At 41.6% G+C, this 26,353-nt stretch overlaps 1 protein-coding gene across 1 annotated transcript in view; it reads right to left on the bottom strand.

Moving 5' to 3' along the window:
• The window catches only part of slc30a6 (solute carrier family 30 member 6), a 47,454-nt gene extending 21,708 nt beyond the window's left edge, over positions 1-25,746 (bottom strand). The window contains exons 1-6 of the mRNA XM_029521238.1: positions 25,563-25,746; positions 24,975-25,021; positions 23,952-24,038; positions 16,498-16,582; positions 2,798-2,840; positions 1,915-1,980 (exon numbers count right to left, since the gene is read on the bottom strand). Coding sequence (XP_029377098.1) covers positions 1,915-1,980; positions 2,798-2,840; positions 16,498-16,582; positions 23,952-24,038; positions 24,975-25,021; positions 25,563-25,746 — 512 coding nt within the window. The remainder of the gene's footprint in view (positions 1-1,914; positions 1,981-2,797; positions 2,841-16,497; positions 16,583-23,951; positions 24,039-24,974; positions 25,022-25,562) is intronic.
• Positions 25,747-26,353: the final 607 nt, after the last annotated feature.

Genomic DNA, 26,353 nt, shown 5'->3' with positions numbered 1-26,353 from the left:
CCCTCTATACACTGGTCCAATCATACAGACACCAACAAAGACGTCAGACCAGGATCACCAGGAATGCTCCAAGGTGAGCACAGATTCTCGAGTTAAGCTATTTCACGGTCATAATTTTATTTTAATGTCATTTGGATCATTTTACATGCAAGAGCTTGGTGGTGAACATTTTATTTTATTGTTTTAGTTCAGTGAATGTGTGCGCTAATGTAGTAAATATAGTAACTCTACATCCAGGATTTTCCAGGCATTTTTTGTCATTATTAAGGCCTAAAATGCCTAGTTTTACAACAGCTTTTTTACAAAGTTGTGGAGAAAGTTTCAATGTTTTGAGGCTTTTTTTTTTCTCAAAATTGCACCAATTGAGTGCAGAGAACATTTTTAATAATAACAGCAATTTTATCTAAAGTCAATAATGACATCCCCAACTTTGGTCTACTCTCATGTTAATAATTTCAATTTCAAAGTGTTCCTCTTACACTCGCAAATTTTTTGCATGTGCACAAACACAAGCACACCCACAAGCTTTACTGTTGATCATACATTTGTGTTTAGAGTATGTGTATATGTGTGCATGCACATGAATAGATAAACAAAGATGGAGTTTTGACCGATCCTGAAACACTCTCATTGAACACTGAGAACACCACTGACTGACTGATTAATTCTATCTACTGAACTGCTGCCATACGATTAGCTGAATAGGTAAGCATGTGCACATGTGTTCTTAAAAGTGGGCTCAGAAAGTTTAATCAATATACAAAATATTAAATGATCCACATGCCTTCCCCATAAGAAAAGCCTTATGAAATACCTCACACAGTCTGACATCTGATATTTAAGTGTGGGAGAGAGGTGGTCAAATGGTAATCAGCTTTTCAGCTTTACTTGGCTCCCATAATGCCTGTGTGTGTGCACATACACGTACCAGGTTTTACATTAGCATATGCAAGTTTTCCTGTGGGCTACTGTGATCCTTTCTTCTGATCAACCGACTGTGATCAAGGGAACTGAGCCAACAGAAACTAGCCAATGTCAGTTAAACACTCAGAGAAACCAAATCCTGCAAGGTTGGATGGTGGGTCCAGATGGGCAGGGCTTGAGGCATAGCCAAGGGTAGTGATTGTTTTGCTGTAACATCACGTCCCAGTAATCCCAACAGCTGGTTTTAATGCTCAGTTTCTGAATACAGACAGTGAGCATTTATCTGATACTTTCACTGGATTAATATAGAATCAAGACCAGATCTATAATCAAAGACCACATGGAGGTCTACCTATAGACTGTATGAACCTGCAATATGGGACATTCAAATTAATTTAAGTTGAATTCTTTATCATCAATGTTTTTTCCAGTTGTAAAAAGTTGTCAAATATCAGCAGAGCTTCTTTACTGTGAAACTTACTTAACGTAAAGTAGTTTCCTCCTGCTTTCAATCATTAGGCTCTGAACACTTATAGGTGAGTCTTACACTCCCAACAAGTTTTTCTATGAGCTTTAGACTTAGACTTTAGACTTACACAGTTCCCATACATAGAATATGTCAGGCATTTGATTGGTGTTAGTTTTTGACATCTAAAGCACATGGATGAACTTTTTGTCCTTCAGGGTGCAGCAGCACTGGTTAGTCACGATATATGATCAACTGAATGCAATCTAATTTTGTGAGAAACACTGCCCCCTGGAAATGCTTCTGGCTTGTGTTTTGTCTGTTTGCATGGGTTTTCATAAACTGCATTGAGTTGTGTCTATGGCCATCCTATGCCTGACATTTGTTAAATTGTTACAACAACACATAAGCTTTCATCCAAATTTAAACCTGTTGCACAGCTCAGCACTAAATATGTCCTTCGCATTTTGTCATCAGTTGTTAAACTCCCAGTGCAGTGAACGGTATGCAAGTCATGACCTCACCCAAACGAGTAGAGCTGACTGGGTTTCTTCATGGTGACCCAGGAGCTGATGAGACAGGTGATCAAACTGCAGCCCATCAGGAGGAGAGCGGTGAGGAAGGCAGGGTGATGGCATGGAAAGAGAAAATAAGGTGATTGATGGAGGGGTGGGAAACAGAAAAAGACAGACAGTGAGGATAGACAGGGGAAGGGAGTCAGTGAAAGACAATAGAATTATACACAACAGAGGGGTCAGCTGAAGTTCAGTTTTTGTTTGATGTATCTTTTGTTGTTAAAACCGTAAAATTTGTTTTTCACGAATGGATATCTTCCATCAAAAAATAAAACCCAGACTCATCTGATTCCTTCTTCCTCACACTCTAAATCAGAGGTGTCCAACTCCGGTACAGCAGGAAACATCTAAAACATGCAGGACAGCAGCCCTCCAGGACCGGAGTTGGACACCTCTGCTCTAAATAAACAATGCACATGAAGCAAAGATAATCAGGAATTATTTTCAATTAATGAAATGAATCATTGGTCTGTAAAACACTGCATAATCTGAAAATAATCAAACAATTTAAACCCCGGAGAGATGCAGTTTACTTTAACTTAAAGATAAAGCAGGAAGTCCTCACAATATTCAACTGTTTTCAATTCAATTGTTGCTCCTGAATAATAAGCAAACTCATATTTTCATTTCTAATGGAAATGTGTAAAGATGGTGTCAGCTACAATTTATTAAAAACACTGATAAAACATATATAAATAAAATATTTAAAGGACAGTATGGATTTCGATAAAATTCACTTTAGGCTGTTTATTAAAAAGAGATTCTGTTGATGTAGAGATAATTTTGTGAACAAAGAGGATGGGTGATAACATGTAGAGGAGACCTTACTCACCTGAAGAGGTCAAAGATGGTGAGGTACGTGTAGGCAGTTAAGGCTGCAATGACAAGAAAAAATACACAGACCATCATGAATACAAGTGTTTAGTGTTGAGATGTTTCATCTCAAAAACCTGGTCTATTATTTCATCAGTAAATGGCTTATTTCAGTGGTAATGGTTAACAACCACTGTGTTAATATTATTGTTTACTTGTATAATTGTTTATATTTGCAACTTGATTCAGCCACAAAGTACATAAAGCCATTGAGTTTAAAGGTCAATTTTCTCTTCTCCAGTGTTCTTATCTGAAGACTGAGATGCAAAAGCAGATTTATTTGTGGTTTTCATCATCTCAGTGGGGGTCACATGGCAGCATAGTGGTCCGCGCTGTTGTCCCTCAGTAAGAAGGTTGTGGGTTTGGTTCCCAGCCTGGGGCCTTTCTGTGCGGAGTTTGCATGTTCTCCTTGTGTCCGCGTGGGTTTCCTCCCACCGTCCAAAGACATCATGGTTAGGTTGATTGGTGACTCTAAATTGTCTGTAGGTCTGAGTGTCAATGTGAGTGGTCATGTGTCTCTGTCTGTGTGTTGGCCCTGTGATAGGCTGGCAACCTGGCCAAGGTGTATGCCACCTTCATCCAGAGCGAGCTGGGATTGGCTCCAGCAGCCCGGGGGCCCCCAGGAATGGAAAAAGTGTCAAGTGCCAACTTTACACTGTCCCACGCTACTATTTGGAGCTCTACTAACAACATGTCACTTCCTCTCTTCTTATTTTCGCTGGCTGTTTAATGAATGAAATAAAATAGTAGCACATTTCAGATAAACATCAGGGTCCAGATGGGCAGGCCTTGGGAGGGAGGCTAAGGGCAGTGACTGTTTTGTTGTGACATCAGAAAGCTTCAGAAGTCCTGACAGATGGTTTTAAGGCTCAGTTTTCAGAATACAGGCTGTGAGCATTTCTCTGCAGACTGAAACTTTTGATACATTCACTGTATTCATCCAGAAGCTAAACCTGGTTTATCATCAAAGACCACATGGAGGTCCTCTTGAATGAAGCTTGACACACAACCTGGAGACGTCTGAATACAACAGATCTGATCAGGACCTTAGTTAGGACTCAGCGGTTACTCTAAAGTGACTGACCAGGTTTGTTTTCTACTGAATAAATCACCTAGACAGACACTAGGCTGGCAGCAACCAGGTAAACTGAATGGTCTGTTTGCAGGTTAGTAGGCCAATTAATCTGCCAGCCAATAAGCCAATAAACTAATCAGTCAGTAAACTAGCCAGTTAGTGAGAGATTCCAACTGGCCTGGCTTAAACGCTCATTACCAACCTGCCTCTCTGTCGCCCTGTCTGTCTGCCCTTATGCCTTCCAACTAGCTTTCTGTAATCAGGCTCTGCCTTGGGGGATGAGGAGAGCAGATTAGTGGGGCTCTGTGCTGGGAGGAACATTTTGTTTCCCCACCACCGGTGTCCATGTTGCCCAACCTGAAGCCATTTAATCCTGACAGAGAGGCCCACGGCAAAGAGCCACAAAGACAGATGAGCAGAAAGATAGAAAGAGAGACAGACAGAAGGACTGAGACCCAGTGACAAAGCGACAGCAGGCAAGCGAGGGAGACAGGGGCTAAGAGGAGGACAGATGGATTGACTGAGAGATCGAGGCAGGAGGACAAGACAGAGAGAAAGGGTAGAAGGCAGATAGACAGGATGATGGACATGTAGACAGACTGCCCGATAGAGGGAAAGTGAACGGGTAAGGCCAAGGCAGAGGCAACACTGCTGAAAGAAGAACAAACTAAGGAGAGGAAACCAAAAACTTAAAAAAAAAAAAAAAAAAAATCAAATCAGCCACATTTTGAAAGAAAAAAATAAAACTCAATTTGAACAAAGTCAAGAGTGAAAAACTCATCTCAATATTACATTGAAATGCAACACAGATTTTACCCTGGAAACCACAGCAAGAGTGAGAGTGAGAATTTATTCTCACAGCAACATCACTTGAATAGTCACAGCAGACATCTTAGCATACATTGGGCCTACCAACTATGACATCCATCAACAGGAAATATGGCCGAGCAGCCTCTTAATCCTTGGCATCATTAGAGCTGAAGCCCTTATTTCACTGGAACCACTAACACTAGGTGTTAACTGGTGCTGGATAAGGCTGCAATCAGCATTCAGACCCAATGTCAATGTCAAATGTCTCAGCAGTAGATGCACGCATTGAACCCCAGGGGAATATGCTAATTTTTGTCCTCTCTCTCTTCTGTGACACCTTTAAAAGCGCAGGCAGTGTCAACAGATCTGTGATCTGTCCAGCATAATGCTCTAGGACCTGAAACACAGCAGCTAGACTGATGGAGGCTCCAACACGGTCACAAGAACACCTACCTGGGGGTGATACAGTACAGTTTAAACAGTTTGTGTTTGTAGCTGTTTGTGGTCTCCGTGTGAACACGAATATAAACTTGTCATGCAGTTAAAATAGAAATTTGCTTTTATTAGATCTTTTGCTGTGTCTCCAAGCTAGTATTCGTAGAAAAAGGTTAAAGTCAAAAACTATACAAACCTCCTTATTGCGCCTGATGCCCAAAACATGCATCCTTTTGTTATTTACAGCATTGGCAGGTTTCCATAAGGCGATAACGAACATTAACATAAACTCACTGATGTCTGCACCATTAAGCTTTCAAAGGTTCAAAAAATGCTGGTGCTTTGGTCGCTGCAGACTCCTTGACCAAACAGATTCATCATGTGTCTGCATGCCATCTCCCCAGAGCTGTGTGCGGTTAAGATGCTAAGCTGTACAGCATGTTGGAAACTGACTTGCGGAACTCTCTGAAACCAGCAGGACGGGGGACTTAGCATTAATGAGAGCAGAAGTTCAGATGGAAAGAATGGTACAAAATGAAATGACACATATAGGGACCACAATTTCCAATCAATTTATGTGATGTCTGCCAGATCTTTAAGTTCATTTTAATCATTCACATGGTTGGTTGAGCAATCCTGTAGTTTCTTTCGATTATGTGAAATTTGTCATTACGATATCAAATTAAAAGAACTCTGCTGTAATAAAAAGAGCGGTTTAGATTTGTTTTAAGGTGACACGCTATTGAACTGACTTGTTTTCAAAGCAGCATGGTGAAATGTAGGAAAAAAAACCCCAAACATATTCATGAAGCCTCCTGATATAGTTCTCTTTTTCATTTTTCTTTTGCTGCATCCTGTTATTTTTATATGCAGTGGCTCATCTCTCCACAGGGATCGATGAGGGTTGATGTCGTCTTGTTGTGTTGAATTAAAAGCAGAAGACAATAAAAGCAATAATAATACAAACGTTGACATCACAGCGACCCTGAAACAGGCCAGGGCAAGATCAATAACTGGGCTGAAATTTCCCCTTGCTATGCCCAGATAAATTTACATATGGACCGCAATAACAATACAAACACACACCCAAGCACATCATGCAAGTGCACGCAGGCAACCGCGCACACAGGTTCAATTCTTTTCTAAATGTCCTGCTTGCACTGACACCCAAAAGATGTGAGGATGAGACACACAGTCAAGTATATATGACATGCACATTAAACAGAACTAGAAAAACACACACAGAGAGAGAGAGAGAGAGAGAGAGAGAGAGAGAGAGAGAGAGAGCTGCCCCATTGGGCCTGAACTCAATACCCAGAACAGAACGAGGGATTCAAATCCTTGTGTTTGTTTTCAGAAGTGATCGATAGAGGAGGAAGAGAAGATTAGGGAGAAGGGAGGAGAGGAGAGGAGAGGGGGTGTAAATAAGAGATATTGCGGAAGAGACCAGAGCATTTTTTCTTTTCTAACAAATGGTCTTCTTTAGCTTAATTTTTTCCCCTTTTCTTCTTCCTCCTTTTAATTTCCTTTGAATGAACGTATGTGCACAATGAGGAAGGAAGGAAGGACACAAGGAGAGGAAGAGATAGACAGATGAGAAAGGAGAAATATGAGCAGAAGGATGAATATTTAATGCTGTCTGCAGTGGAGCAGCCCAAACACACACACATACGCATTTAAGTAAAAGAAACTCAGTGTTAAACTTTTACATATAGATGAAGTTTCCTTGAAGGTCTGTAAATCTTTCAGGAATGGATAAATCTGTCTTGCATTCTATCAGAATGTAAATGCTATTGTTCATTTGTTCATGGTGACATGAAGTGTGTTTTACATCAATCGCCAATAGCTGGTTTGATAGCACTGGGGAGGTCAACTACTTTTTGAATCATAAATCCCAAATCCATGAAAACAAAAAGCACACAGCGTTTGTACAGGATGAAGTGGACACACACATACACACTGCGACACAGATGCCAGAGCCCTCTTCAGTCTTCAAATGGCAAGGCCCCTAACATCTGCATTCATTACAATATCTGTCTTTAATAACACCATGACACCATCAAAAAAAATAAATAAATTTTTATTCCAAGTTTACTGGACTATATCATTTAAAAGAAAAAAAAAAGAAATGTTTTCAGATTATGATTAAACCTCATTTTCATGTTATCCTGCAGAAGCATCATCATATTGTTGATTTTAAGATTTTGTATATTTTCTGGCAACACACAGAATCAGGAGCTGGATGTGCAAACCACAGCAAATAGCAGCTTAGTGTCATTGGTTCCAGTAAAACGTAATCTGAGACATAGAACGCACGCACACTCATACACACACATTATGGGTCATGGTGTCAGCTCAACTCTTGTGCTGTAGATGTAAACTAAAAGCCTTTATCGAACATTTCAACTGCCACGGTAAGTCAAATCCCTGTGGAGGGCGGGGTGGCAGGGGACAAGACACGAAGGTGAGAAGGGACAGACACAGTGAGATGGGAGTGATGTAAGAGGAGGAGGAAGAAGATGAAAAGGAGACTAGGAATGCTGCCAATTGCTGACACTGCTGACTATCAAGAGGTAGAAATATGAAACTGGACCTGAGGGCAGACACAGACAGAGACAGACACACACACACACACACACACAAGCATGCATGCCGCACACACACAAATACTCTCAGGACATGTACACTAAATGCAATCACAACACTGTTCATAAATATTAAAATGCCAACATAAAGTAAACACCCATACAACCACAAAAATATACTCAAGTAACTGCCCAGGACCACAGTCCAGTTGAAGAGGAAGTATGCACAAAACCATGTATGCTAATGGTTAATACATACTCACGCAGCTTCTCTTCCCAAGATATGACAAGTAGCTTCTGTTGATATGAAACTGGACCCAAGCTCCATATGGGATTTGAGCAGCAGCTGGCAATGATATGTTAAACCAAACGCACCCCTGCTCACCCATATCTTGATGCCCCTTATGCCCTGACCCTGCAAACTGATGACCCCCACCCTTCTGCTGATGATTATCAATGTAACATCATCTGCTGAGAAAAAACTACTCTTGTCCAAAAGTCATAATAAAGCGCTGTCGTGTTAACCCTGCTCAGCTCCCTTCTTATTTAGCAGAATATACTTGTGTTAAAATTTCAGACTAAAGGTTGAAGCTCAGTTTGAATTCACATTGTGCCATCCTCTGTGATGTCCCCCTGGGGTTTCTAAAGACACAGTGGAAATGCCTGACTCTGCACCTCAACCCTCAGCTTATCCAAAAACAGAACAAAGAGGAGGGCTGCATGGAGCTGTGGTTGCTCCAAGCTATAAACATGTTAATTTCTGTTGTAAGATGAGAATGAGAGTGATTAACTCCTGGATACAGACTAGTGCTCTGTAATGGACGTGCAGGGTTTAGCTCCTTTGTGTTCAGCCCTTGAGATTGATGTTTGGTCACAATCAACAATACTGAAAAATATAAATCCAACCAATAATATATACTGCATTCAATCATGGCTAAAGTAACTACATTTCATCGATTACAATTATTATGTAATAGCTCTAAAAATCAGTTTTTAAAGGAACACATTAAACATTTTTTAGTCTCTGTATCTAAAACTTCTTAATATGCAGTTATTTTATATCATTTAATATTTTTGGCTGCTGAAGTCTTGGTCGGACACTAGCTGTTTCTTCAAGTAAGTGTTTTCATGATAAACCTGAAATAAACTAGAAAAAATGAGTCACTGCTGAGAATTTTTCTCAGGGTTTCACAGTGAAATGTCCCTTAAAACACAAGCTCAAAAAGAAATCATCAGTGTGCTTAGGTGATTAGGTCGCACAGCGCAAAGCAGATGTGGTGGCTGTCTGGGGAGTAAGTGGAGCTGATCTCACACACACAGACACACATAGTGTTACTGTGAGTGTGTGTTGGCTGTACCAAAGGCCCTATGGGACAGACCGCTTCACCAGCTGTGTTCTGACACACAGGAACACCAAGACCCTGGAGACATAAATACACTCACTCAAACACACACTCGCATGCGCGAACAAACAAACAAACAAATGCGCACACATACAATAACAGAAATTGGCTTCTCTGTAGTTCTGAGGGCAGTTATTGACAAAACGGATTACCACATCTTTAACTAATACCAATAATGCACCCAACCATGAACCTCAACCTTGAAACAAGCCTCAGCCTTGTTAAATTGTGAGATCAGAGAAATTGTCCTCACAACAATGGTTTCATTCTAAATGTGTGTGGATGAGAAACAAACAAACTCGTGGATATGTACATGAACCCTATGCTGAAGGAAAACATGACAACATAGTCAAGAGACTATCCATCATCCCCCTATCTTTTTCCCCCCAAAGTATCAGTGTCCAGATGGTTTACATTTGTAGAAATAATTATTTTATCTTCTACCTTTCACACATCAATGCACAACTTCAACAACAACACACCCACATACTTTCCTCACACTGGTTCAGTTGATAAGGAGAGGGATGAGCTGAGGGGCGCATGTAAGAGAGAATAAGAAAGAGGGGGAAGATATAGGTTTAACTGACAGAGAGGTGGGCTGTGTGTGTCAGAGGAGAGAAAAATGGCTGCTGTGTCTGTCCATGCGCACACGTGTTCACATGTGTTTTCAGCCCAATGAGACCAAAAGCTGACATCTTTCCTTTGCGAAATGCTGAAAGCCGATCCAGTTGTTCACTGCACAATTTGATACGGGATGACCATCCTGACTGCAGCGCACAAGCGCACACACACAGACACAGAGATACACACACAATCTTCTGTAGAATCATCATCAGCTTGTGTTTCAGCAACAGTGCAACAACAACTCTGCCTAAACAGCACTTAGACACACACACACAGACACACAACCTGGTAGTTATGAGCACACACAGCAGCTATGTTCAGTTGAGTCAACAACAGTAGAGTGTAATATAGGACAGTCTATCAAAATACAGTAGATTCAAATGCAGGAATGCCAGAAGTGGCAGCACAGTGACTAAGCGGCACTGCACCAATAGCTGTTAAAATCCTTTTGCATCTGAACAATACCAAGCAGATAAGGTGACAGACCAGGAGAGGAGGGAGGTGAAACATCTAGCTGTTTATGGAGACCAAATCAGAACTGAAAGAAGTGGAAGATGGGACACAAACACCATTTACAGAATTTTCGTCATCATGTCTTTCCTCCACAGTGACATATGTCCATAATGTCTCTGTGCCACTGTCCTTGTGCCAGCAAACACAAACAAATGCCCAAAATCTGCTGTGTGGTAGGGTGATCTACTAGCACAGTAAAGAACCCTGATCTACAATTTTAGAAGCTGCCGAACAGAAAAAATTAGGCTTTAAGACGAGAGGCGGCTTGAAGACCGGGCAGTCAGAGTCAGCTGGTTTATGGTGGAACACAACTTGGATCCATTCACTTGCAAAAAAAGTTATAATACAGCCATCGGGGACATCTTGGAATCAATCAAGAGGAAACTAAGAACCTTTGATGCCAGACTCGCCCTAGTGGAAAACCTCCATGTAAAGTTCCAGGCTCTCCGTGGGTCTCTGGAATTCAACCAGCAAAAGGTAGCTTCACTGGCCGCTGATAACCAAGTCCTTAAAGCCTCCATTAAATCGCTTACTGAGGGGTCGATGAACACGCTGGAGAACTAGCAGATGAAAGAGGCCTTGACATCCAGGCTCAGAGCATGCGGGACAACCTGTTATTTTCCAGCATACCAGAGCAGGCGGAGGAAGACCCTGAGATGTCCATCATAAACCTCCTCCAGAAACAACTGAAACTTCCAGCTGAGACTGTGAAGAACACCACCTTCCACTGGGTGCATCGCCTTGGAGGGAAGAGACTGGACAGCAGGCACCCCAGACCCATTTTTGCAGTGTGAACACTTCAAGCAGAAGGAGCTGGTGAAGAACCAGGGCAGGGAGCTGAGAGGAAGGGACTTCAGCATGAACGATCAATTCCCAAAGAGGATACTGGGGTGCTGCAAACGCCTATTCCCTGTCAGGAGAAACTTCATCGACGGAGGATCCCATGCTGTCATCGCTGTGGACAAGCTATATGTCAACAGCCAGCTGTTCCGGGAATCCGGAGATCACCCCTCGGCTATATTAAAGCATGTCTCTTCTCTCCACCTGACGTTCACCGGACTGACCGGATTCACCCGAGTATGGTTAAGGTAACAAAAGTAACATCAATTTCTCTCATTCATTCTTTCTTTCACGCCAGTGTTAATGATGTAAAAATATACAAACGCATATCACACGCAGTAAAACATGCCGTTCTCACAAACGAAAATATGTATTTATGTCACCCAGTTGTATTTATGAATGTGATGTTTATATGGTTCGCATTGCAATTATATAAAATGCAAATATGCAGTTTCTCTCCAGCACCGCCACACGTAAACACACATGCACACACACCTAACTCACCTACCCACTCACCACAACTTACACTCAGTAGATTAGTCTAGATATGAACAAATTACGGTTTGTCACTTGGAATGTGCGCGGACACAGCACAAGTGAAAAACGGAACCAGTGATCCCCTCAGCAGTGATGATTTTATGGACAGATAAAATTCTCACAATCAGAGAAAGAATCCATAAGCTCTTACCTACATTAGACAATAATCTGCTACTGAATACAGCAACGCCTCTTTTACATCTGGAGTCATTCTCACCTCTGAATCTCTCAGAGCTTCTATAGTTTCATCATCCAGGTCATCAACCTGTCTATTAGACCCAGTACAAACTATACTTTAAAGATATTTTATACTTAATTAAGCCGTCCATCTTATATCTGATTAATCTGACTTTATCTTTGGGTTATGTACTTCAGACTCTTAAGACTGCGGTCATCAAACCCCAGCTTAAAAAGCCTAATCTTGATCCAGATGTTTTGGCAAACTATAGACCCATATAGAATCTTCCATTCATTTCTAAAATCATTGAAAAAGCAGGAGCAAACCATTCATATGACCACCTGGATGGGAACAGTCTGCTTGAACAGTTTTAATCAGGATTTAGAGCAAATCATAGCACAGACACAGCGCTAGTTAAAGCGACATTAAAATGACATTCTAATGGCCTCAGACAATGGATCAGCCTCCATACTTCTCCTTCTAGATCTTAGTGCTGTATTCGACACTATAGATCATAATATTTTACTACAGAGACTGGAACATGAAATTGGAATTAAAGGAACTGCACTAAGGTGGTTCAAATCCTACTTATCAGATAGACATCAGTTTGTCCAGGTTAACAATAGTGTTGGTCTCTCGCAGGGTTCGCCCACAGTGGGGGTGGTGGCGTTGGCCCGGGCCGTTCTCACTGAATGGGCGGATCAGGAGGGAGGGACTGGGCTGGGCCACTGCCTCGGGGGCACACAACACGCACCTAGACCCATGTTGGAATGGGGGAGCTAGCTGGTGTAGGGTGTTGCTTCCCCTGTCCCCGTCAGCACCAGTGTTGGGCTGGGCTGTGGTTATGCTTATTTTGGAAGCAGTAATTTCCGAGTTTGGCAACTCAGAGCTAATTTTTCCCAAGTAGCATCACCTGCTGCTGGACCTCAGCGAAGCTTTCCAAAACCCACCCCCACGCTACTTCTGATTGGCTAGCGTTCTTCGTTTGGTTGAGAGGGAAAGCTGCGTTACTCTCATCCCATTTGTAGGCGAATTCGACTGACTGCTCGAACCTGACAATATCCTGCAACAAGTAGTTTTTTTTTTTATATTGAAGTCCGGCGGCACTCGCAGGAGATCCATCTTGGTGCTGCAATACTTTAAGCCCTGTGTGTGTGCACACACAGGAAATAAGAAGAGGAACATTGGGTCTGGATTAGCTACAATCTGATTATATCTTTCTGCTGCTTTATAGGCTGACCAAGAGTTAACCGCCTGACCAAACTTATGAACTCTATACTACTGTGTGTATGTGTGTGTGTGTTTGCAAACAGACTGAAAGCCAAGGGGAGAACTTGGGCCCATATTGCAGTGGGTGTGTGTGATTGTGAATGTATGCCATGGTGTGTGTTGAACTGTGAGTCATGAGCTAATGGGGCCACAGCAGCGTCTGTGTGCGCTCCCATGCATGTGTTCCTGGTGCAGCAGAGTTCAGGAATGTACAGTACGTACATATGAGGCTATGTCTACATTAGTGTGGCAGTTACTCTAGAACATAGTATTGGACTTGAAAGGGGGTCAGAAGGATATTTGTGTACGTGTGTGTGTGTGTCAGACTATCTGGGTCATGCTTCATTCAAACTAAAGGCGGAAAGGCACTCAATGCATTGGATGTACACATTTACCAAACAATGTTTGGTAAATGTGTACCAAATGTGTATCAAATGTGTACCAAACAATCCAACTGACCAAGTTGCCCTGGAATGGAGGTGGGTGGGGCAAAACAAAAGAAACAAACAAAAAAAAAAAAACAAATGCAGAAACAGCTGTAGACATTGGGCTTAAACACTTGATAAGCAATAAGTTATCTTAAAATCAGTAGAAAAAGATGTAACACGCATTTAATCTTTCATTGCCGCCGGCCAACACTGATAAACATTTAAGAGGCAGGAGCACCTTAGCTATAGAGCGCAGAACTTCTATCCTAAATTTTATCTATTTGTATGTTTTGTTCACATTGACATTAACAGCTTTTACTTGTCAATGAAGGAGCAACGTTGTGAGTCAGCAGCACCTAAGAGCCATTAAACGCATCAACAACTTCATTAGTTCTTTTCTTCTATTGAACTAGAGCCGACTGATTTATTGACATATTGATATTATTGGCCAGTTAAACTGTAATTAAAAGATGTTATAAATGTTTTCAAGGGATTTTCAAGGTCAGCAGGTTCAACGTGAAAACTGTCTACATCAGTTCACCTTCACAGCCCAGCTATGTTGGAAAGGCTTTTACAGGCAAGATCCAAGCTCAATCAAACAATAAGCTGAAGCTTAGTGGGCGTTAGGGTTGATCCCAGTGTTGTTTATAGCCCAAGATTAACTGCTGTCTTCTGCTGATTGTATTTAGACCTTAAACATCATGAAATGCTGAAGTTCATGAGTGAACTAAGTGACTGTGTTCAGATTGTCATTGTGTGTAATTGTAGTAGTAAAGTAATCCTGACTGAGGGTAAAGGTGGCACCAGTTGAATCTGTTTCTTCCATTGTGATTGTATGAGCAGTGTTTTCCCTGATACTGTCAGCAGAGGAGACTTCAGACATGGAGAGGGAACTGACTGACAGAACTGAGACTGGACCAGTGTCTGCTCCTGCTGTTCTCATCAGGGGCCCAGTATTGATGGCGGTGTCACCTTCCCCCCTGCACTCAATACCTCTGTCCTCCGTTTCCTGTCTGCACGACACCCGACGCCACCAATGTGTTGGCGTTTTTTTGTGTGTATGTATCTGTTTGTGTTTGTGTGTGTGTTCGTCCGCAGTATTTTCAGGCAGAGTGGGTGAGTGGGGGTAAGGTTGCATGTTGTTCCTTTCATTGCAGCTTTTTTCCTGAGTAATGGGTTCCTTAAGAGGATTTAAAGTTGGTGGTAACAAGGGCTGCACTGACCATGAACACTGCACAGCTGTGTGCCAGACTCTTACCACTGTGTTCATGAAAAACACTAAAATAAATAACCTAACATCACTGTAATATGAGCATGTTTACATGTTCCTGCTTTAGCATACAGAAAAAACCTGCTCAACTGACCTTAAACACAACCTGAAGCAGACCTGACACAGCATGTAACTAAAACGTCATTAATTTAATAATAAGACTTTCTTCCCATTTAACTTTAAACCTGCATACCTGAGAGCGCTACTCCCTTTGTGAGAGTCTTGATAGATGCTTGTTGGGATGTGTTTGTTTGAGTGGGTGTGCGTGTATTTTAGCGTCCAAAATATAAGCTTGTCACAGCATCCAGAGCAAAGCCAGTGGACAGCTGAGCTGAGGCAGAGAAATGGTTTTAAGTGCCTCTCTACTTCCACAGCCCACGAGAAAACGCACACACACACTGAAGACCAACACTGATATTTATGGGAGCCAGTGACACCCAATAATTCGTGCATATATTCAAATGTAACTACTTGTTTCCAGCAAATGAAAGAAATGTTTAACTGCAGCACTTGGACACAAACACTCTCCATGAAGACAATGAGCAATGCAGTCCATAAAAATAAAATGAGTAAATTACTCAGAAACTTTGGCTGACTGGTAGCTTATCTTTTAAGTTTTCCGATTTATTGTCCACTGCTGTGGTTTCCTGATCGACTAGGATGTTATGAAGATGGCCTCTGCCTTCTTCTGTATGCATTGCTCCCCCACAGGCCCCAGTGAGTCCAATTAGGTTCCAGTCACATTGTCAAATTCAAATCATCCACTGGTAGTTCAAGATACAAAGCGTACTGATACCTAATAAAAGTCCAATACAGATTTTTTTCAGCCACAGAATTTTATCTGATCCTCTTCTAATTGCCTGAATGTTTTTGAAGTGAGTCAATAAATTTCATATTTCAGGTGAACACTCAGGGTTAAGGTGGGCAGGGCTTTGGAGCCTGGGTGTGAATTGTGACTATTTTGTTGTAGTAATACAAAGTCCCAGAAGTCCAGGCAACTAGTTTAAAGGCTCAGAGTCTGAATACAGACAGTGAGCATTTCTCTGGGGACTGAAGCCTTTGATATCTTCATTGCAGTAATATGGAACCCTCCATGATTTAGCATCAAAGAAGACATGGTGGTTGAACCTGAACACTGTTTCTGATGTTATCTACCCAGAGCTGCCCTGTCGTGATTGTATTTGGAGAAAAAAAACTTGTATGTCAATATGACAGATGTGTTCTATGTTGTTGCACCGGTGGGTAAAAGCAACTGCTGTGGTGGTCTCTGTTTCTTCAACATGCCCTTTAAAGCTCCATATTTCGACTGTGGTGAAGCGCACACGCACACACGCACGCACGCACGCACATGCACACGCACACGCACACGCACACACACACACACACACACACACACACACACACAGCAAGATCAGTCAGAGATCCTGTGGTGAGACGACACCACAAACACATCTTAAGAGACCTGTTCACAGAGTGTGTTTTTGGCCAGAGCACACTTGCACATACACAAGCACTCAACTTGTGCCTGTTTATACAAGAGGGTGTGTATCTGTCAATCTATTTTACTGTGTGTAGACAGGTATCTCCGCTTGTTAATGTCTGTGTCCACATCTCAGTGTTTTTTTTCCTTTCTTGTGCATGTGTTCCCGTCAGTACATCTGTGTGTGTGTGTGTGTGCGCGTGTGTGCTCACCCATGCTGTTGGTGGAGCTGCACCACATCAGCAAACAGCCGGTGCACAGCAGGTTGAGTGATCCGAACAGCAGGATCCTCCACGACTGAAAACGACAAACAATCAAAATAATATTAAAAAAAAAAACCTAACAGTCACACAGTCTCCATCTCTGCATCTTGGTCCAATTGAGGATCTGTCATCAGTGGGTTTCAAATTTTTCATCTGCTGAGGGTGGGAAATTTCTTCTTTTGAAAACTGCAAACAATCAGAGTCAGTTTTCATTTACTCCCCAATTTGGTCAGGAAACATGGTCACAATTTCCCCTTCCTGAGTTAAAGTGCAGAGTAAGGACCTTATGAAGCAATTAATGGGATTCATACTAAAAGTGTACGTACAACAAAAACCCTGAAATGCTGTACACAAAATATAAATAAGTAAATCCAGATTTAAAAGCAAAGTGTTTTGTTCTGATTGAAGAGAAAGAGAGAGAGAGACTAAAAAGCGCAACTTCGCAGAGACAGAAACTGAGGTGCTTGTGGGGGAAGTCAAGGAAAGAAGAGTAATTTTATCTGCCTCTTAAATAAAAAAATAAATAAATTAAAAAGTGCTTTGTGTTGTTAACACTGCCAACAATATAACCGCAAACAAACAAACAAAAAAGATGCAGGCCCTTACACACCTGTGCAACTTGGAGGCCCTTTGACCCGCCCCCATCTTAAAACTTGGGCGCAAAAATTTGGGGCAGATTGGACAATGTATGCTGGAGTTACATGGACTTCCTCTTTTATGACAACAAATTGAAACTGCTGCTATTGCTACAGCAAACAGATGTTGTGGACAAAAATGAATGTAATAACTTTTCAACTTGAAAGCGTTTAGTTGATTCTCAGTACATGTGGAGTTCATGTGGAGAGGAGTTGTTCTTTTATTTAAGAGTCATGCCGACTTCATGTGTCCAGTAGGTGGTGCTCTGCCTGTCACTCGGTAATAACAGGTGCGTTCAGGATGAGGGTGAGAATCTGATAATGTGTGGTGAATCTGTGGCAGCTTGGAAAATGTATGCTTGTGCTATGAGGACTTCCTCTCTTATGGCAACTCATCGAAATTGGTACCACGCCACGCCCTCCAGGAATCCATCCATTCATCCATCCATCCATCTTCTACCGCCAACACACAGAGACCAACAACCACTCACACTCACTCAGACCTACGGACAATTTAGAGTCACCAATTAACCCAAAGATACATGTCTTTGGACGGTGGGAGGAAACCATGCAGGCGAAGCATCAAAGCATCAAAAACTCATCGCACCGCCACACCAAGCAGATACAAATTACTACTAGAGCCAGAATCAGCTGAAAATCTAAAAATGGCCAAATTCCTGTTTGAGTGAGACTTTTTTGTGCAACTCATCATGATACATATGTGTACCAAATTTCATTCATGTATGTCAATCCTGAGAGAGGCTTAACAGAAGGTAGCCATTTTTAGGGCCATTTCCCCATTGAGCCATTTTTTTGACTTACATTTCTGCAACCAATAAAATATAAAAATTTCATGGAGTCCTGACATGCTGCCTGAATAGCATGAGTTTTGGGGTATGTTAAAGTCCCCAAAAAGGCCGTTGAAAGAACGAAAGACAAATAGCGCCAAGGGATACAATGGGAAGAGTGCACTTGAGAGTGCTCAGGCCCTTTAAAAAATAAAAAATAAAATACCAGTCATCCATCAAAGTACTTCTGCTAAAGGTGGAGGAAAGAATACACCTGACCTTATGCTGCTGAAAAGAAATGCCTCCACGCTCAGAGGAATGAGTGCAAGGATTGTGAGTGTGAGAAAGTGTAAGAAATACTGAGTATATTTATTTCCACATTTTGAGTTGACTAATATATTTTTGGCTCACTATCACAAGCACAAATCACTGCAGTTTGCAATGATTATGGTAAAGTGGTTTGATAATAATGATAACATTTTACATGAAGTGAAATTTAAAGTGATAGAGGAATACAATTTGGTTTAAAATGATTACTTCACCTTTTATTATGATGTCACAGTGAGATGTTCCCAATTCCTAAACTTATGTTTTGCGCAACACTGACTTCATCTGGGAGTAGGTAGAGTAGGTACTGCATTTACAATTTAGCAAAGAAGAGAAGGGGGGAAAAAAAAAAAACACATTGAAATGTTTAATTTTCACAATAACAGTACCACCATTAAAAATCAGAAAGTATGTTAGTATTGTTGGGTTCATAGTGTCTTTAGGTTAGCAAGGAATAGTCAGCTGTTAAGAAAAATTTTGGAAATAAAGTGTGTATCAGAGAGGCCCACCAGGTTTATTCAATAAAATGTGGTGATCTACTGCATCAAAAGCAGCGCTTAAATCCAGTAGTACCAAGACTGTGATTGTATCAAATAAATTAGCACATCTATATTAGGGTCAAAACTAAATGGAAAAGGCCAGAGGTGTGTTTTGAAGATAGATGCTACAGAGGTGAGAGCCCTAAAGCCCATGGTGGTCTGACAGGCAGGAGCCACTGTGAGGTTCACGGAAGATGAAGATCTCAGAGCATGGGCAGTAAATGTTTGTACCAGATATGATGAAAATCCCTCAAATTTGTTGCAGATATTTCACATTCACAAGAATGGGACAGTCCTTCTGGGAAAAGGAGTTGGCATTGGCAAGGCATGGCAAAAGGATTCACCTGGCGAAATAACCAAATAAACCTGGATCATGACTACCACCCTCTTATTCTCAAATAGCGAAAAGAATCTCCGGAGGTCCGCAAAGTTTCCCTGACTGTCAGTCCACGTACTGTGGCATGCATTCTGGATAATCTAAATCCAATTCTATGAATTGGTTGTGAACTGCTGGATTCTGGTTGCTGGATAAAGAGTGAGTTTCATGCCCCGTGGGCAACCTGATCTGGCAGGGATTTGGGTAAATCCTGTGACTGAGCAAGACCTGGCCATGTAGCCTAACGTGTCAGCGACAGTCAGAGTCAGTTCATCGTAGAACTGGCAGCCCAGGATAGAGTACAGAGCAGATCAGATCCAGCGCTCACTCCTCCTCCAAATATGGTTTCTTCTGGTTTCAAAAACCAAAATGACAATGGCCAAACTGCAAACTGAAGGCTTCAAAACTGCAGCTCACAGTCCAATCGGTAGCACTTGGTTTTGTGAGATGTTCCTAGCTATGGCTGCTGTTTGCTTATGAGTGGCAAAGGAGGACTGTATTAGACATAATGTCAATGTGAGGGCAACCAAACCCAATTTTTCATGGTTCATCAAAACCAATGATGACCGTCGATAGGAGGCTGGGTGTCAACTCCAGTTTCTGGAGTTGGATCAGCTTGCTAAAAGGTTTTGGTACAACAAGGCGTTTTTCAGGAAACCTAAACAGTTTTTTGCTAATGGTGAGGCGTGGTGATTGGTGAGTGCTATTTGAAATCATTTCACTTGATGCAGTCTGTACCTGAGCAATTTCAGCACTGCTCTTACTCCACCTGGTTGGAAATTCAGCAGAATTTTCAAAGACGATGAAATAAAACTTTGAATCTAAACTCACCCTCTGAACAGAGAGAAATGGTTTGCGTGTTTCAGGAGGAAAGGAAAAATAGATGGAACAAGGAAATGAATATGCGTATGTGTGTGTTTGTGTGTGTCCTGGCCTGTCACTTCGCATTGGAGTCATATACCGTGGTGTGGAGCGCCGAGTGCTGTGAAATCTACAATTACTGTGGTGTGCTGTGTTATGACAGCGCTGGGGCATCTGGTGACAGCACTAGCCAACGACAGGCATGGAAGATCCACAGTGTGTGTGCGCACGCATGTGTGTGTATACGCATGCAAGCATGTGACTGTGTGTGCAAACAGAGTGACAGCGCTGAGCCCAAAACATTCCCAACCCCCATTTAGACTCGCACACACAGCCCGGAGGAGACTGTCTGGATGTTGAATCTCGGTACTCTGCTGCCCCCGTCTGTCCATCAGCAGCATTGCCAAGCTGACCAGTGGCACCAGAGCGTGCCAGCATATTGAAGTTGCACGGGACATTGGAGTGACAGAGCCACAGTGGCTATACAAGGCTCAGTCACCAGGTACTACATCAAACAAGGAGCTCCTGCTGATGTCAGACCTGATTACATCATCATGAAGCACCTTGCCAAAAATTACACATCATCCGGCATCGCCAAAGCAAAAAAAAAAAAAATAAAAAATCATGAGCAGAGCTGTGACTTGTATGACCATCTGAAGAAAAAGGAGGGATTTGAGGTCATTTTTTAACCACTCTGAAAACTGCACATCACTGCCGCAACCTGCTGAGGTTCACTTCCAGTGGCAATGGTAGCATAAGAAACGTCCTCTCCCACTCTTTGTCTGCTCAGATTGGTGCCATCAGGGCTCTGTGTCTCCAGGGTAGCCATGTTCTTCTCTCAAAATAAACCTACTTACATAATGAATCAGCAGCAGTAGTGGCGACAGACTGTTAGCACGGCAAGCAGAGTTTTCCAACCTTGCTTGCCGCAGCTGAAATGAGATGACGCCTGTTCCTCTGACTGTCCTGTCCTCAAGTCACGTCTTTCCTCTGCTGATGGCCTGATGTTCCAGTTTAATCAGGACAATTTGTTAAAATGAGAACAGCTGAGTGTCAAACATCTACTGTACAACAGATGGTGCAAAAGGCCATTAATGTCTCAGTGTTAATATGGCAATATGTTGACTTGCTAAATATTAGATCTCAGTTGGTTTCCTAAGCTTTTAAGTGCAGGGTGTCCAGCCTTTTGACTCCGAGCCATTTTAACAAATAAAAAGAGCGGAGAACCAGATGTCTCAAATTACAGGTTATATTTACTCACATATCAAATGTGTATTAGAGTACGCCTGTAACTAAATGGGTGTGTATGTATGGATCAAAGTATGTACATATGTGTATACGTCCTAGGGTGTCTATAAAAAAAATAATGTATCATTATTGTCATCATCATAATAAAACATGCAAACTGATTCCCAAACACACGAGGGGAATAAGACAAGTTTCAGAAGGCACCAAATATCAATATCCAGAGGTTATTTTGCACTAAAAGCATCTAAACCTATATCAAACTATATTTGTTGCAAAAATGGTCGGCTGTAGCCAACTCTAACGGTTGACTTGAAAATTATACTGACTATCATTTGCATTGACTATTTAGGAAGAATCAGAGAAAAATATAATTTGCATAATGATTTGGAATTTAGTGTAGTCTCTTAAAACCATTGAGCATCTGATTGATCTATGATTTTAAAAGACTATACACTGAGAAGGGCTGTTTGAATATTGTAGGACAAGCATGAGAAACTGGTAGCTTAGCAGCCAAGTGCTAATGACCCCAGTATTCATTAACCAGATTGTTTTGACTTTTCAATTGTCATGAGAAACATATACATGTGTCACTTCAGATTGGACTGGTCCAACATGCATGAGGACATGTCTCTTGATAATGTTAGTTAGCTGTTTATACTCTAGCTTCTGGCTCATGCGAAATTGTATTGTATTGGAGACTTGAAACTACAGACTAAAAACACAAAGTCATTTGGAAAATAATTACGGAGGCAATCATTCAGGTCAGAAGTAGGGCCAATATTAACAGAGTACACAATGAAACTTCTTCTTTTGTGCAGTTTGGAATAGTTTTAAATAGTTTCAAATTTCTGCAACAAAATGTTTAATTTTTGTGTATCCCTATTTTACAGGAAAAGAATGACAGATCAACAGATGAGATAATTTCAGAGGCACAGCAGCACATTATGTTTCATTAAAAATAAGGCTTAGGGAGCATCCCCACCACTGAACAACCAATGTCTAGAATATCAATATCAAAGATCTAACTTGGATGATGTGGACATCAAGTGTGTGGGGGGGAATTTATTTAAGACAACCTACCCTTAGTATCTCAAAACTATGCAGGAACAACTACATCAACCTTAAAAAAAAAAATTAAAAAATGTTGACATCAGATGTTGACAAGCCTCACTTTCATTTCACAACACAGAGGGTAAGAAGAGACATGAGGGCATCCAGGTGCTGAGGAAGCACTTCTCAGCTTCCACCGGTTTGAACTATGTTTGGTCCCTAAGCTGTGCACAACACCAATCACACCAATGTAATCCAATCCTAGGCTCTGTGGGGAAGTGAAACCCCCTGCCAGTGTGTGGTCAAAGTGGATTACTGCACAATAATGCTGAGACACACACATGCACACAAAAAACAATGTCTGAGCTCCTTTCATGCTCATTGTCATTGCTCCAGTGTTTTCACTGTATTACTTTTCTCCCCGTCTACTTTACTTTTAGGAAAAAAATATACAAGCTAAACATGATTTTTGTGGGAAATTAGGACAAACTGTTGTTTGGAGTGACTTCATTGATTTATGCCCCTCACAGATCTCAGTCTTCAGTGACAGTTGCACCTATAGTGGTATTCAAAACATTATCATCATTATAAACATAAAGCATTGCTTGAGAACCAATGATCCTCATATGTGAGGATGAGTGATTTCTAACCAGAGGACGGCTGCAGACCAGCAGACCAACAGGTCTTACAAGTAAGACAAAAAGTGTCGACTGGTGTCTTCCTAGTGTGGCCACTTAGAAGACAGACAATCTCGCTACCTGTTAGCTGTAAAACGATCATCTGAAGACCTGGGTTTACCACCAGCAGCACTTTTACAAATAAAATTATTTGTGAAGTACTGACAGCATGTCCTTCATTTAAAGGAACCATACAGTGTACTCGCCATGGTAGAGCCTTGAGGTGTGAAAATGGGTGGCTGGTTTACAACAGAAACAGTGAAAAGGAAAGTGAAGGGATGTTGGATCAACTAATGATCTCTGGTGGTCAAAAAAAGAAAGCTAAGCTGAAGTTTAATCCTCGATGTTCATTGTTTTTCATTAAAATAAAAGGTGCTCTCTGAAAGGCATTATCTGACCCAGGCACTGTTTATAGTTGTTTGTTCAGATGTGGGGTACCAACATTTTCGAGTAATGGTATAGTGAGAGTCAGCATGGGACCAGATCACACAGTTAAAGCATCTAACAGTCAATGACTGCAAATAAACACAGAATACACAGAGTGGGAGACTACAGGAGGACGATTAGAGGTCAATCAGTAAGAGTGAAGCCGCAATGAGCTGGTGGCTGATGTGTTTTACTGTGAGAACTTCATCTCTACTGGTTTCACTAGATCCCTATGACCTACTAGGGAAACAGGATTACTGTTAGTCTTTGAGTTTGATTGTGTGTGAGACACAGAATCCAACCAGCTTAGAGTCTAATGGGATTGTGAAGTGAGGATTCTCCAGACAGACTAACCAACAGTGTATTCAGCTCACATAGACCACACAGATTTGGCTGATTGAAGAGAGAGCACAAAAATACCAAAGATATAAGCATCACAATAGATTTCAGGACAAAATACACAAACACACGCTTACCCTTCTATCTGAGGCAACAAGTCTGAATTCTTGCACAAGTTTCCCCAAAACTGATCTGTGCGTCTTCCTGAATGGATGGATGGTGCCCTGCAGATAAAACACAAGCATATTAATGATAATTATTAAGACTAATTAACCAAGTATTATGTGGGAGCAGTTTCTGAAACTTCAGCTGACAAGGAGGGTGACATGAAATAACATGAACAAAAGAGAAACTTGGAGAAAGATTCATCAAATATGTGGCACTGGGCAGCGCAAGTTGTTGAGTTGTTGGTTGGGGCGTGTGTCATGTAATTTCAGCATCAATAAAAAGTCAGAGAGGCAAGTGGTTCAAGAAGAAAAACTAGACTTACAGTGTCACCAAGTGGTGTGTTCGTGTATAATACCGATCTCAACTACATGTTTGCCTGGTAAGTAAATGGTTTTCAGGCTGATAATATATATATACCTGCTGCTGATGAAGATTGAATATAATGTAATTTTTGTGAATGTTCTCTCATTTATTGGGCATACATTGATTAAGGTTGCTTCTACTGATTTGCATCATTGTCATTACGAATGTTATTGACATTAATCAGAATTCGGGAAGATGCTACAATCCTATAACCAGCACTGCCACACAATGAGCTAGCATACTTTGGAAAGGATGAGCAATTCAGAATTAATTACAATGATTATTTAGCCTTGTAACAATTCAGCCACCATCACTGGACTGAAAATCCAAAGTGAAACTTGCAGTTACATTAGGAACTGCTGTGGATTGCAAAACTCTGATCTTTTGTGTGTGGGTTTTTTTGTTTTTGTGGTTTTTAAGTCATTCATCCTTAGCGGATAATCAAACCTGTGTCTGGCAGCGTTGAGACAAGCCAATTTCAAAAAACAGCCAGCCAGTGTTTAAAAAAAAAATACAAAACAGTGGAGCTTCATTTTAAAGCAATGTAAGCTTAAATAATAACAACAACATGAGCAAACGGGGTGACAAAGCCACCATCAAAACCAAGAAATGCAGTAGAGGCCTCTCACCAAAACATATGTATCATGCTCATGTTTCTTCCTGTGCAAGGGGACATCTGTGGAAGACAACAGACAACACAATCAGCATGTTCTACAAAACAGCAGCGAGGTATTAAATAGGACATCAAGCTGAACTCCAGGGGCTTCAGGGAGTTTTGGTGGGGAAGAACTCAACTGGCCTTCAGAACCCTGACCTGACCAGAACCAAACCCAATACCCTTGTGATGAACTTGCACAGAGCTTTTCAATTAATTTGAATATTCATGACAGCCTAAACTTTTGATATTTGCCTTATTGTACATCACTGTATGACTATACTGTTGTTCTGAATAATCTTCTACTGCTTAAGATTTTATTGTAGTCTAGGAAGTTCGAGCAGATAAACCAAACGATGAAAACCAACAGACTGAAATTCATTTTATTTTGTCGACATTCAACGCTCAGATAAAAGCCCAGTCGTTCCGGAGCAGTCCGTCCATCTCCGTTAGCATGGACTCACAAACATTACCGTCCCCACAGAGCAGCGTCGTTTGCTCCGGCCTTAAACTCCAGGTGGTGCTGACACCGTTCAGCCGTTAGCCAGTTAGCATAACAAACCTGAATCCTTGACGTTAATCACATCCACCGACACCATGTCCGGTTTATCCAACGGGCCCACCTTCCTCTCGGTCACCCCGGACGGCACCACGTCCGGCTTCGGGCCGAACTTTCGAGGGTAAAAGTCCCCGGCATTGTGGTAAGACAGACCCGAAGACGTGGACATCATCCCGTCCATCGCCATTTTGAACTTCCTGTTCCCATGAGCCTCTGACTTTGGTTCCACTGCGCATGAGCCAAAACGGGTTCGTTCATCGTGCTGCTTCCTCACGTTCCGGTCACAGCGTTCAATCAGCCACTTGGTTTTAAAGGAAACATGCTTAAAAAGAGCATCCCAGGAGTGACAGCACAATGCAAGTCACTGTAGGTAAACTCTGATAGGGAAAACATGAAAAACTACCAAAATGAAATCTGACAAACGATGTCACATTGTCTGCCTGTCACCAAACACAGAAGTGTTAGAAGTCTTGTTGCGGATGGTCTTGCAGGAAAATGGAGCAAATTTCACAATGAAGGAGCCACTATAATATTAATAAAATAGTAAGATTATAAATCACTAATTCAAGCAAAAGTAATACACTTGAGCTGTCAGAATTTGCAAAGAAATTTTTTTGACAATTTTATCATTATTTCAGTTCCAACCCCAGTGAGGCAAAGCGGGGGAGCTAGTCGGGACATTTTCTCTCTTTCTGCAGTGGTTCTCTGACTATCACCCACATCAATGGGCTTGTCTAAGAATGGGCAGGCCATCTTCCAAGTGAACTGATGGGTCAGATATAAAAGGTTTACCA

This window comes from Echeneis naucrates, chromosome 15, assembly GCF_900963305.1.
Source record: "Echeneis naucrates chromosome 15, fEcheNa1.1, whole genome shotgun sequence".
Classification (NCBI taxonomy): domain Eukaryota; kingdom Metazoa; phylum Chordata; class Actinopteri; order Carangiformes; family Echeneidae; genus Echeneis; species Echeneis naucrates.
This window is presented reverse-complemented; position numbering and strand designations above follow the sequence as displayed.